Source organism: Ammodytes marinus, assembly GCF_949987685.1.
Source record: "Ammodytes marinus genome assembly, chromosome: 19".
NCBI classification, from domain to species: Eukaryota; Metazoa; Chordata; class Actinopteri; order Uranoscopiformes; family Ammodytidae; genus Ammodytes; species Ammodytes marinus.
Genome location: NC_137223.1, coordinates 20,586,506 through 20,600,638, shown reverse-complemented (window position 1 = coordinate 20,600,638; position 14,133 = coordinate 20,586,506). Strand labels below are relative to the sequence as shown.

Sequence of the window (14,133 nt, the reverse complement as noted above, 5' to 3'; positions counted from 1 at the left end):
AGCCTGCAGCGCTCAAAGGGATGATTATTTAGGTGAGGGGTTACCAGAGCAGCAGCAGCAGCATCCCTCTCTGTCTGTCTGTCTGTCTGTCTGTCTGTTTTTAAAATGACGTCTTTCAGTCACATAGTTGTTGTTTTGGTTCATGTCCTTCATGAATATACATTTTTAATATGCCTACAAAATGAGATTTTTTTCAGTTTCTTTCAGCATAAAATTAGATTTCATTTTGTCAGGATGTAGTAGCTACAGTATATAGAATTGCACAATATAATTAATACAATATAACCTACAAAACACTACCATATGATCTAACAACTGATCTAAGTTGTAGGCCTATATTTTATTAATTATATTAGGCTATATTTATTAAGCCTTTACATTTATACAAATGAAATCTCCTCACTTTATGCTGAAAAATCTCATTTATATTATATTTCTTTATGACGTCAATATTCACTAAGATAATACAATAAAAATATCATAAAGTGATATTTATGGAGGGGTATTGCCATATGCATTTTAATGATGCTATTATTCTTCAGGAGAATCTGCACAGTCGTATGAATTTTATTTGAAAGAAACACAGATCATTGGTCTGACCCCTTCAAGCACCATTAACACTTTTAATCATACGCCGAAAACTAATAAAACGGCCGACATCATCCACCCCCAACATCACATGAGAAATGGCCTGCATAGAGACCAAACACCACTTGCATGTATGCATGCTTCCTGTGTGTTTGTGTTGCAGAGTCTGTGCCCGTTTGTGTGGACCTCTGAGTGTTAGTGTTAGTGAGTGTGTGTGTGTGTGTGTGATAGATTAGTGTCAGCTGTCTGCACCCTCTCCACCAGACATCCAGTCAGCAGGGATTTTAGGGTCTGAGCACCGACACAGCCAGAGAGAGGGGGAGAGAGAGGGAGAGAGAGTAACCCACTCAGTGCTAAAGTCCCAATGATTTCTAAACCAGACAGAATTTCCACTCTTCCGAATTCATTCATTAATGACACCATGGAAGCTCGACAGGCCTTCTGGTAACCGCCTGGGCTGGTTAGGCAGACTGAGACTGATGCAATGCATAGATAATGAATTTACAAAGCAGGAGTTACCAAGTAAACGTGTATTACATTAAACATTGTTAAAGATGACTAATGTTAGAGATTTTTTTTTCTCTCTCTTTTTTAAAAGGAAGTGTTCTATCACCTCGGGTTTGGGTTACCAGGTGAACAGGAAGCATATTTTAGCCAACAGTTGCATTTTGCAATTTGGACCCCAAATACTTTAAGGCCATAATACATTGTTTGAAATTCCATTTACCTAAAGCCCCTTAAAAAATGTATTTAAAAACTTAAGTTTTCTATTAAAAATGAAAAATGATATGAATGAATTTACATTCAGGGTTAGGGTTTGAAGGGTTAAACATATTTTTACTCAAATACACTAAAAATAAACTAATCTTCTTATCAACGCTGTGGTTGTGGCTTGATTTGATTGATGGACAGTGACCAATCAACCCACCAGTTGTTCTCAGATTTGAATCTAATTTAGATTGATGATCACTGATTGGTGAGAACCAGTGGATTTGGCCAAATGGGAAAAAATATGATCTAAACTTAAGCATTTTTCTTCATATAGGACAAAATTGCTCACAGTGAGACTGAGAAAAACTGTTTCCGGGGCCTTTAATGGACAGTGGCAAGAGAAGCAGTATCACTTGAATCAGTCAGTGTTGTCTCACTTGGGTGTGTTTTATTTAGTTCAGTTCGTGACAACTGGTAATACAAGAACAACGGCTCCACCCTGCCCCGAGGCTTTGTGACTTTGGATTCACTGTGAATTCTCTGTGAGTCGCGATGCCACACCCAGCTCGTCACATTGTTCCAGGATGGGATGGAAGTATGGCTCTTTAACTGTCCTTGATGCCATGACAAAGAGCCCCACAAGTATCATGAATGTCACACACACACGTTTGCAATACAGCCAATACTACACAGAGGCTGTATCTGTGCCCGGTTGTTCAACTAACCGACTAAGAAAGACTGGAACAAAAAGAGAAAAATGCAAAAGGACAAATAAAAACAAAGCGACCCATCCCTTCCTTGCCAATGAAAGTGCACAAAAAGTTAGTAAAATCCCCTGATCATATTTAAACGATATCAACACATACTGTGCATACCCATATGTTATTTCATCCATGATCTCCCAAAATGTCAAACTAATAAATAAGAATAGTAAACAAGCTTAATGTTTTACTGTCCTTAAACTATAATCTTCCACTGCATTGTACTTTGGAAAGAACTTCATGACAATTACATTATTGATTTAACTCCTATTGCTGGGCTTACTTAACAGTTTGAAGTAGTCATTCCCACAAGGGGTCGGAATTTCTCTTTATCCTGGAAAGAGCAGGTTGGCCAATTAGCGTACAAGCTGGAACAACAGAGTCAACAGTGTTAAAAACCAAAATGAGTAAGCCAATTAGAGGTACCTTGACACATGACCATTTAAACAGCCATCCTAGAGTTGAATTAGCTCAAAAACGGGACAAATATTAAGCCTTGAATCAACTCCTCTTTCTATTGCGACTCCAAATATCTAGCGAGGTAAAATTAACACAGGAGGAAAAATGGCAAGTAAGTTGCTTTCAAAAAATGAATACAGAAAGTCTTCAGATGAAAAAAGTGAATGAAGCGATTAATTCAGAATCCATATGTGAGGGACGTCTTCCTTTAAGCTTATATCCAGGAGCCTGACTGACGCGATGTAGGCAAGGTGTTGACGCTGGCTCGAGCTGGCTGACGACAGGGCCAACTTTCCGTCCTATACTCTTCATACCTTTCTGTCCATCTGGAAAACTGTCAAGTGTGGAAAACTAGGATGTTGAGAGCGATATGTCCTTTTTCTTGCATCCCGCCTTGGAAATTGGGAACTTTGTTTTTTTTCTGTGTTTCTTATTATGTAGCTGTGGGTGTATTGTTCAGGCCTGTTGGTTATTGCGTGGCTCTGTCTAGAGTGCTGGCAGGCATGTTTTTGTGGTCCCTCCAACCTGAGACGCCTGTGGTATCAAGGTCTGTAACTGTAGATGAGAAAATGTCAGTAAAAAAACCCAAGCATTTGATTGAAAATGTGTTTCCATCGAAAGGGAACTCACCGTCGCCGCCGGTTCCACCTGTCTTTGTGCCAGCGGCCCCGTTGGCTCCTCCTCCTCCTCCTCCAAGCTGTCATAGACAAGAAAGGCTTATAAAGACAAATCGATGCAGATTTTTTAAAAAGTGACAAAATCAGTGTAGGTCCATCAGGGTCCTACCACTAGGTCCTGCCTTTTTTAATAAATTTTTTTGGAGGACCTATGAGAGAAAACCTAATGTATGCCATTAGCGTGGATAAGGTTTATTTATTTGTTTTAAATCAAATAAAGTTTATCTTCAGTATCCCGTAAGAAAGTATTACCAATATAATAAGAAGTTGTGAATACATATTCTGTATTCAGCTTTTGTCATTTGAGCTCATATCAATCATATTCAGAGAATAATGGTTTTCCGTTACTCTTTAAGCAAAACTTCACATAATTTGACATTTTCATTGATGGCCTATATATTCCCATACGTCCCATGGGTTTGCATTGTTTAAATCTAATGAGGCCAATAGCGGCTACATTATCACAGCCTCTACCGTCCTCCTGCTGATTGCTAATAATCAGCCACTTATGGCTGCTAATTGGCAGGTAATGAACTGCGATGAATACAACACGCTACATTTAGGTATTTTGTGGTGCTTTAGCATGAATGGAGTGAGGTCCTCATTGACACATTATTAATACAGGGAGGGAGAGAACTGGAAACATAGAAAGCAGAGGTTTGTACCGTTGTGCTCACGTCATACGCGTTACCACTGCTCCTGTGGATAAAAAAAAAACAGTGAAAATGTGAGGTCATCAAGGGTTGTGAGGGTGTGTCATATCTATGTTTACTTGGTGTGCTTGTAGGATCCTTGTTACATATGTAGTGTTTGATTTATGGCTCAAGCCCATTAAATCTATATCCGCCTGCCACCTGTTTTGTCTTTGGCCATTTTCCAAGTTAGTATCCGCATTGTCTTTATCATCTTGGTTTAACGATCACGCAGATACAACATGCCCTCTGGTTAAAAAAAAAAAAAGAAGCATTGTGTCTATAGCCATCGTCGTGCCCTTAAGTAGTTTTCTCCTTTCCTGCTTCAATGCATTATTCAACAATCCAACGAGGTATAGCAGTTAATCCCCATTTATATCAAAACATGTTTGGATTTAGTTGTAGATGTCAGACCTGCCTGACTGAAAAGCTGGATTTTCAATTCAACTGATGCAGTTTGGGAAGGGCTTTCATATTAATGCCAAGCATTGATAGAACTGACTTAATTTGGGTCTTACTTTGGTACGACTTTAGATTTGACTTGAGACTTGATTTACCAGAGCTTGAGACTAGACTTCCTCTTGCTTTAACAGGACTTGTGCCTTAACAATGCCCTACTTTGATAAGACTACACTTCCTTGTATTATTGCGGTCACTAGTCCCGTGTCGGCCTCATTCCTCTGAGTGACAAACAAGCCTAGGAATTTACACAGGCCGCATAAGATAAGACTATTGCCTCACCCCACAGTACCTGTGTGTCGTTGTCATCATTGGTATGTTTGGTGTGACAACCCCAGTGCAAACACATGTGCACACAAAGGTGTGTATGAGAACACACACACACACACACACACACACACTAAAAGATCTCACTGGGGAACATCACGACTATGGAATATACACTATACAGTGCTGCTTGAAAGTATGTGTGCATTTTGTAATTGTATTCAGTTTAACCATTATTAATTCATTTTTATCAATATCAATATTTTTATATGAAATAACAGTTTGTTTATCAATTCAACGTTTTTCTTTTCTGGAAATCAATTGTTAAAACAGATTAAAAAAAAATTATTTGCCAATTTTTGTATGCGCAAAAGTTTGTGAACCCTGAGCTGCATTGCTTAAAATCAAGCAGGTAAACACAATCAGGTGGGCAACATTTAGTGATGAAATGGACCAATGTAATGAGAGATCTTTAGGGAAGAAATTGGGCGGCACTAGATAAAACAGAGATCAAACCAGGTCAGTTGAGGCTCACCTATGTGAACCCATACAGGTAAGACATGCCAAGAGGAAAGAAAATCTCAGAAGATCTCAGGAACATAGTTGTGATGTTGCACATTTGTCTGGGGACAGCTATCAATTAATTTAAAAAAAGTTTGAGCTCCACCGGTCCACCGTGAGGAAAATGATCTACAAATGGAGAGCTTTAAGAGTGACTGAACATCTGCCTAGAAGTGGACTTCCTTCAAAAATATCCTCAAGCGCCACAAGAAAAGTGATTTTTCCAGGTAGAAGCCAACCCAAACATTACATCTAGAGATTTGTAGACCATAAACCACCACCATTATTCACTTGGGAGAAGGTTATTTTGGTGGTAGGCAGAGTTGCCCAAACATGGCCGTTTTGGTTATGACCAAACAGTTTAATTTTGGACTAATCTGTCCACAAAATAGACTTCCAGAAGACTTTAGGTATCTCCAGGTGCTCTCTGGCAAAGTTGTGACAAGCAGCTTTGTTCTTTTTTGAGAGCAGAGGCTTCTTCAGCAACCCTCCCATTAAAGGCATGTTGACTGAGTTTTCTTCTTATGGTGCAACCATGCACATCTGTCCTAGATGCTGCAAGAGAGGTCTGCTAATCACTAGATGTAATGTTTTGGTTGGCTTTTAACTGAAAAATCCCTTTTCTTGTGGCGCTTGTGGAAATTTTTGAAGGAAGTCCACTTCTAGGCAGATGTTCAGTCATTCTTAAAGCTCTCCATTTGTAGATGATTTGCCTCACGGTGGACGGATGGAGCTCAAACTTTTTTTAAATTGATTGATAGCTGTCCCCAGACAAATACTCAACATTACAACTCTATTCCTGTGATCCTCTGATATGTTTTTCCCTTTAGCATGTCTGACCTGTATGGGTTCACTTTGGTGAGCCTAAACTGACCTGGTTTTATCTCTGTTTTATCTAGTGCCACCCAATTTCTTACCTAAAGATCTCTCATTACATTGGCCCACATTTACCTGCTCCATTTAAGCAATGCAGCTCAGGGTTCACAAACTTTTGCACACAGAAATTGGCAAATCATTTGTTTTATCTGTTTAAACAATTGATTTCCGGAAAAGAAAAAAGTTTAATTGATAAACAAACATCTGTTATTTCATATAAAATACTGGTATTGATTAAATGAATTAATAAGGGTTAAAATAAATACAATTCCAATAGGCTCAAGGGGTTCACATACTTTCAAGCAGCAATGTATGATCCAAGCCCAACCCATTTGACTCGAGCACCTCAGTCTTAAAATGACACTGGACAGACAGGCAACACCCTTCATTAAAAACCGCATATCGAGTCGAACAAGTCTCAAGTGTTCTGTGCCTCTGAAAAATGACAAAAGTGACAGTATAATTAATCGGCCAACTTATTGTGAGCAGTCACTGCAAACAGGAGCAGACTTGTTCTATGCTGGGTGGCAATGCTGGTCACAATTACTCATGTATTCAGTTAACTTGTAATTAGTCTTCCTAATTACTTTAACTCCCTTTGAGTGATAGCATTCTGGGAGTGCAAATGGTCAATGGCTGCCAGCTTGTATTTTTTAGCATGCTGGAGGTTAACAGTCATGACTAGACACAAATATGCTCAACATAATGTCACATTTAATCATTGGGAGTTCCCCTCACCTGCGACACCTTGCGCAAAGGGCGAGGAGAGTTATGCTGCAAACGAGGAAGACCGTGAGGGAGATGATGCCCACCTCTGGGGATGCCAACAAACCCGACATACCGACCATCCCGACTGGAGCCATTTTCCTAGTGCTCTGTGAAACAAGTCATGTCAATAAGGTAGGCCCGCATTGTCACAGCTAAAATCATTAGCTAAAGGCCTATCAAAGTGGGCCCTACAAAGTTAAGTTTTACAATCAATGTTCTTTCCATCAGATACAATCCTGATAGTGTCCATCTCACATGTTGAAGTAGGGCACTTGAATAAGCACAATGAAACACAATGAAGCAAAAAGTTTAAGAAAACACAGGACTCTTAACTTACTTTGTATGCTGCTTTACTCTGCTGTAGCTCTGTCACCAACCGCTGTCAGTCATTCAAGTGGCTTTGCTTTCCGTGGCTCACAGCAGCAGCTGACTTAGGGAGGGACTAATTGGGTGTTCAATGGTATCCTGTCTGCTATGAAGGAGGTGCTGGCACAAGCCCATAAACAGCCCATTGTCACTAAATTACACTAAAATACACTCGCACCTTGACACCTGACACAGAAAGGTTTAATCAACCGAAAACCCCAAGTAGGCTACGCAACACAAGGAATCTTTAAAAGTTAGAATGAAAATCCTCCCTTGGGGAAAGCCTGTGAGAGCTGAACCAACCACTAGTGTTAATTCATGTGTGTACTGTGACTGCTGCCTGGGAGTGAAAAGCTGATGAGGCACACACACACATAAACACACACAGACGTTAAACAACACCTCCCCCTAGCAGCCGCTGACATGACTGCAGAAAATAGGCAGCTCCTGGAAGGCTGAGGTCAAGTTTATATAATCTTAACCCATTTTGAATATGCAGTCATTTTTGTTCAGTTGTTATTCTGACCAGTGAGATCCCAGTATATGGTAGCCTATTAATCACCTTATCTCAAACACTGTTTTTATATAGTATTTCTTCTAAGGAGCTATAACAGTGCTAAATGGTCTCATTACTTTATATTTTATACTGCTCATTGGCTTGAATTGGATATAAAATTAAATACTTGTAAACTAAAAATACACCACTGTTGTAATACACTTTAGTTTCTCCTGCTTGGTCTCCGTACCCATAGCTGATTGGCTCAAACTACTGAAATCATACTCACAAGGGAGGTATACTGCAGAAAAAAGGACCATTGTTCTATTGAAGAGTAGAGTTAAGATGCACTAGACCCAGTGTAATTGGATTATTTGAGTTCTGTACATTTAAGTGAGGAAGTTGAGTCATGAAACCAGGGGATAATAAATGATATTGTCATGCCATGTAGTAATGAGTTCTAGAGTGAATGGTTAGGTAGCGAATGAATGTAGCATATGGAAACTTCAAATATTTGCCATACCATTGCAAGGTGTACAATTGGCAGTGTGTGACAGTCATGTTTTACAGCCACTCCTGCACAATGATGCTGTCATCATCTTTCTTCTGACTGCTTCGTCATTGGAATGACCCATTCAGCACCAAGGGAGGGGAGAAATAAATGTCATTACGCACAGTATCAAGCTAATTATACATGTGTCACTTCACTGCTGATGTGTTCCCTCAAGAAACAAGCATTTTTAACTTTCTAGAAAAGTGTGTAATATCACATTAATATTTATTGAAATTATTTATTTTGGGTTTTTCAACTAAAGCACACACTCTGTTCACTTTATTTAGAGATATATATTCACTATATTTACTTATTCTTTGGACTTTACAAAGTACTACCTTCGCCACAGCTAACATGGCTTTGTCAGAAGAATGAAAAAGAAGCGCTTCACAAGCCTAATAATAGACATTTTAAGACTTATTATTTGAATCTGTACATTTAAAAAAAATATGTATCCTTTGTATGGAGCCAGGCTTCATGTTTCACTGTTTCTTTATTTTAAGCCAAGTGTCTCCTCCTGGATCATATTTTAACGATAATTTACATTTCTCTCCACTAAAAGGGGAATAAGGTTTTCCAAAAATGTAACTTTTCCGTCATAATGTCATATGAAATAAGGTTTTGTTGATCGACATACTGAGAGGTAGGGCAGAGGAATGCATTTAATTGATTTATTCACACACACACACACACACACACACACACACACACACACACACACACACACACACACACACACACACACACACACACACACACACACACACACACACACACACACACACACACACACACACACACACTCTGTGTTGGTTAGAGCATCTTTGCCCATTATCTGTTAAACAGCCCCTTTTGTCATAAACATCTGAAGCCCTGCAGGACGGACAATCAATAGCTCTTAGCAATTTTCATTTGTTCCCTTTCTCAGACCTGTGTGAGACTTCCTCAGCGGCACACAGCCAAATCAATAGCCACACTTTCACAGCAGGAGGAAAGGAAGCTTGCACGAATCATGGCCAATTTCAAATATTTGTGACACAATCATGAAAGCACAATTTGCTCATAAAGGAAAGAATGCAGCTAACATATTATCTCTATTTTCAAAATGAAAAAATAATAACCTCCATGACGCAAGCCAAGTTTTAAACCTGCAGAGTATAGTAGGAATACAACACCTTTCTCAAATGTTTTTCAGATTTTAGAGCTTTTGTGCTGACCACATTTAAAAAAAACATTTATTTATTTAATTTCATACTTCCAACATGAAAATAGGATTGGAGAATATGTTCTGACATTTTCTGGAAAACATCCTTATTTGCTTTCTTGCAAAGCGTTTTTGTAGGCTACGTAGAAAGCTATACAGCCCGCAGCTATTTAGCTTAAAGTTGAAAGACTAAAAAGAAAAAATACCCCAAAATGTTTAACTTCCTTTGAAGTCAACCCCAAGATCTGACTCACACAATGATACTAGGCCTTTTTTTCAAACTAACCCGAGGGAATTTAACTTTACAAGTTATAGACAAAAGGTGTGGCTACCAGATTAACAGCCCAACATGCTAACATTAGCCTGGTCTCCTCAAAGTGGACCAACAGGGTCAACAAGATACATTTGTGTCTAAACACTATTTCGCAGTCTGATCAATTAGTCCGTTTTTCAAGGATTGGCAACTTTTTGCATCTTCCTCTAAAAAGGGTTTGTGTTATTTCATGCTTTTCCATGTTGATTTGATACATAGCGTTCCATAGTACTTGGTCTTGCCGGGTATCTGTCTAGTGTAAATCTACTAAATATTATTTTGTGGACACGCACACACACACACACACTCTCTCTCTCTCTCTAACAGGATCTGCTGAGGGATTTTGTCCATTTGGAAGATAGTTTTGCCAAATTGTCTCCATGCAGCGTATCCCCCTGCTCCAGTATTAAACTGGTCTCTTTGTTCTCCCAGATCCATCTATCTGGCTAGTCCACTGCAGTGTGAACACCATTATCCAGACTTGTTCTTTCACTTCGTCTTTCACTGCTCCTCGCTTCAGAGAGCAGCAAGCTTTTGTGGCCAACAGAAAGGATTGAGAAGCAGGTATGAGCCACACAGTATAGGCTCATTCAGTTGTTGGTTTTCTGTATCCGAGAAGATTATAAAAGACCTTGAATAGCATGTTCTCTACAGACATATCCGATATGTTTGTTTATTATGCTAACATATTTCCTGAAGTTCGGAACAAAAACACATTTAGACACTATTAAGTCTACTCTTGCTATGTTTGTGATCAATTTGTCAGCATTCTCCCCAGGACAGCGGTAAAATGGAAGACTAAGATTAATTGTGGGGAACTTTAGTGAGCAGCTGTTTTTCACTGGATCAGATTCAGCAGTAAAAACCTTCAAAAATGTCAGATGAACTGCTAATTGGACTCAACAATGGACACAACATTATTTTATTGTTTCAAATACTTCAAGTATCCACATTCTTCATCGACAAACTGATTGTTAAATAAAAACATATATAGAGTGCTTTATTTTCTTCATTTTCTTCTTCTTCAAGGAATACTCAGTCATTGTAATGCAAAACACTTTTTGTCTAAATCCGCGAATATCTACTTACCATCCGCTACCTGTCCTTAATGAGTGTGTGCTGAAAAAATTTCCAGTATTTATACACAGCCTTGGCTCCGAAAATGGAAGTAAGGAAGTCAGAACGAGCCCGTCAACACTTCTTCAACCAATCAGCTACAGGCAGCGTTGGTGACGTTAGTAACAACAATGCTATTGGACAGGTTAGAGTAGACCCCTGTTGCCAAGGCAAGGCACGCTCGGGGCAGAGCCTCTGAAGGAGCAGGAATGGAAGGGTGTACTTGTTATGGTAGTCAGTTTAAATATCATCAAGATGGCTGAGTATGCCTTTAATATAATTTAGTATATTTAATAATAATCTGTCTCTCTCTCTCTCTCTCCTATAAAAACGTGTCAGCTATCTTTCTTTTGTTTACCCAGTAGTTGCTTGTTCACGTGCCTCATTGTGAGGAGTGCTGTCAGTATGCAACACATGAACAGAGCTGGGAAGGTCACACAGGCCCACCACAGCTGTCTCTCTCCAAACACCTCCACCACCGAGTCCCTCTGCCGGGCGTAGTCGTGGTACAGCGCCTGCAGCTGGAACACAGTACATAGGGACACAAACAGGTGGAACAGCTGGTGACCCTGACCCAAGAAGTCACAGCGGCCCGGGAAGAAGCGCTCTGGGATTGGACAGGAGAAGAAGAGCGCGGCCAATAGGAAAGCGGCAATGTGTAGCGCGTGGAAGGCCAGCGAAGGCTCCTGTGTCCAGGAGACAGTTACCAGGCGATGGGCCACGGGGGCCACATCCAGCACGTAGGCCAGTGTGGTCGGCACCAGCTGGCAGATTTTACGTCTCAACGGATATGGCCGTTGGTACCTGGACTTGGCTAAACAGCATCCCGCGCAGGAGAGCCACCCCAGCAAGGCAGCCCTGGGCAGAAACAGCAGCCCGGCTACGCTCTGTCTGAACGCCGGCTCCGACGTGTAGAAATAATGTGCTAGCGAGCTGCCGTACTGATACGCCGCCACGCCCGCGTAGTCCATGAAGAAGAAGAAGTAGTGTGCGCGCTCGGAGTGAGACTGCAGCAGGTGAGCCACCACGCTGAAGAACAGATAGGTGAGTGAAGAGGCCAGGAAGACGCACAGGGGCAGAGAGGCTAAGTCCAAGGTGAAGCCCAGGGTCTGCACGTTGGCCCACCAGCAGAGCAGCAGCATGGGGCCGGCCAGCAAGTGAGTCCACACGTTGAGGGACTCGTTGTGTCTCTGGAAGATGCTGAGGAAGTAGCAGCTCCAGTCCTGCCGCGCGGGACGGTAGCCCGACAGGATGTAGGGCTCACGGAACAGCCGGGGCACCTGGGAGGCTGGGACGGTGGGGCTGGGTGAGGGGAGGCAGGGAGGGAGGAGGTTGGAGAAGGGTGGCAGGCGGACGAGATGCTCCATGCCCAAGGTCAAGGTGCTGCGAGACATAGCCGGGTGATGGATGAGCATGAACCACAACGACTGTACAGCCTGTGAGAGACAAAACTGGAAAAAAAGGGGTTGATTATTGTAGAGACTTCTTTAAAAAAAAAAAAAAAAAAGGGCTGCTAAGAGGCTCACGTAGGCTCCTTGCTGTTAAGGGCCCTACTTGCCCCATAACACAGTTGCATTCATACTCCAAAACAAGGCCTGTGCCGGCCTATGCAAGTCCTGCCGTCCATGCATGTTCACATGTGTCAGTACAATGGAGGTATAGTTGATACCACACTGAAGCAGCAAGCGTGAAACACATTACCTGAATCTTACAATAATTGCAGGAGCAGACTTCACAGGAGATTTTGTCATTTGGATTTCAGTGAATATCTGATAGCTGCAAGGTTAATCCTCAAGAAAGAATTCAAAACGGATTTATAACGGCTCATAACCTAATCGGGAACCCAAAAGATGCTGTGATGTGATGCCAACAAGCACCACGGTTTGAACGCATCTATCTGCCCGGTGAATCAGAGGATGAATGGGACCATGTATAGCATCACTTGCTAACGCTTTCACCTACACACATATCGGCCCAGATGGAACTTTTTAAGCTCATCTTCAGCTGCCTGTCTCTCTTGACACTTTACAATTCAAAACCATGCGATCAATGTGGTCACAGAACAAAAACACACAACATGAGAGAATGCCTTATGAAGACATTCCTCTCTATATCGGTCATGTAGGTGACACCGGAAAAGCAGGTTTGTGGTCAGACCTGCAACCATCTCCCTATACTGTTCTGACACCCGCACGCAAGGAATGTTAAAGACTGCTGTCTCCACTATTGTGTAGATGTATCTATGGATGCAACAAGACAAACATAATCAGTAGGTAGGAGGGCATAGTAGCTGCTGTAAGCCCTCCTCTGGTGTCACACAAAAACACAATGTTTAGCCTGAATACCTGAAACTTAACTCATCCGAGTTTCAATGACACACACACACACACACACACACACACACACACACACACACACACACACACACACACACACACACACACACACACACACACATACACACACGTAAATAGGCTATATTAAATGTAACAAAGTGTGTGATAATGGATGGCAGCGGTGTGACAACATCCTGGTGGGATAAATACCTTCTGCCGGGGTTAGTGCCCTTATTTAAGCCCCTGGTCCCCAAAATGTCTGTACCATGTCTCCAGTTGACCAACAACAAATACTTGGATAGAAAAAAATGTGCTTGACACAGACCGAAACAGTCCCATATGCCGAGGAACACACCTTTCACATCACCTCTATCCTATACATGTCATCCAGAGAGCAACCGGCTACAATAAACCTTTTGATTTTTAATAGTCGTAATATAAAATAAATAACATCCTCAAAATTATGCATTTCCAAATGTAAACAAACTTAGCCTAAAAAAGAAAGAATAAAAATCATCTCACATGCTTATGTCGTGACGGACAGCACAGCACACACCTGTTGCGCCCATAGACTGAAGACTTTATAAAACCTGCGCATCAGGAGTAGCGACTCTCTGCAAACAAAAGAGAACAGGCAAAAAGAAAAGGCAAACTAACTAAAATACAGGCTTTCCTCCGGCACAGAGTACACAGAGGCTAACTGTAACATGTTGAGGCAAACGGATCATCCATATCGGCGGCAAAGGGTGAAAAAGCTCACCCGAAGTATGGGCGTGCTCAAAGTGCACCCGGAATGTCCCAAAGTGTCATTCTGTAGGCTATAGGTTACCGACACATTGCATTATATTCTTATCTGCATAATAACCTACAGATGCTTATGTTGTGATCGTCACAATTCACCTAGCCTACAATTTCTCAAGGTTTGTTTTA

General features: G+C 41.2%; 2 protein-coding genes across 2 annotated transcripts; both read right to left on the bottom strand.

The window, feature by feature from the left end:
* Window positions 1-551: 551 nt before the first annotated feature.
* LOC307265930 (uncharacterized protein) lies at window positions 552-7,471 on the bottom strand. Its single transcript, XM_080047778.1, has 5 exons — window positions 7,157-7,471; window positions 6,790-6,926; window positions 3,862-3,895; window positions 3,150-3,216; window positions 552-3,074 (listed from the first exon to the last, which is right to left on the bottom strand). The coding sequence occupies exons 2-5, from the start codon at window positions 6,912-6,914 to the stop codon at window positions 2,989-2,991; spliced, it is 312 nt and encodes a 103-aa protein (XP_079903904.1). The 5' UTR covers window positions 6,915-6,926; window positions 7,157-7,471; the 3' UTR covers window positions 552-2,988.
* A 3,326-nt stretch (window positions 7,472-10,797) lies between these two features.
* paqr8 (progestin and adipoQ receptor family member VIII) lies at window positions 10,798-13,782 on the bottom strand. Its single transcript, XM_080048329.1, has 2 exons — window positions 13,726-13,782; window positions 10,798-12,318 (listed from the first exon to the last, which is right to left on the bottom strand). Exon 2 carries the CDS (start codon window positions 12,280-12,282, stop codon window positions 11,203-11,205), a length of 1,080 nt encoding a protein of 359 aa, XP_079904455.1. The 5' UTR covers window positions 12,283-12,318; window positions 13,726-13,782; the 3' UTR covers window positions 10,798-11,202.
* Window positions 13,783-14,133: the final 351 nt, after the last annotated feature.

What these genes read in the sequence shown, in the direction of transcription:
- LOC307265930 (XM_080047778.1), bottom strand. Translation starts at nt 6,914, where the DNA reads ATGGCTCCAGTCGGGATGGTCGGTATGTCGGGTTTGTTGGCATCCCCA. An exon ending in CGTATGACGTGAGCACAACG is followed by an intron (nt 3,217 to 3,861) that starts GTACAAACCTCT and finishes TGTCTATGACAG; the next exon opens with CTTGGAGGAGGAGGAGGAGG. An exon ending in AGGTGGAACCGGCGGCGACG is followed by an intron (nt 3,075 to 3,149) that starts GTGAGTTCCCTT and finishes TCTCATCTACAG; the next exon opens with TTACAGACCTTGATACCACA.
- paqr8 (XM_080048329.1), bottom strand. Translation starts at nt 12,282, where the DNA reads ATGCTCATCCATCACCCGGCTATGTCTCGCAGCACCTTGACCTTGGGC.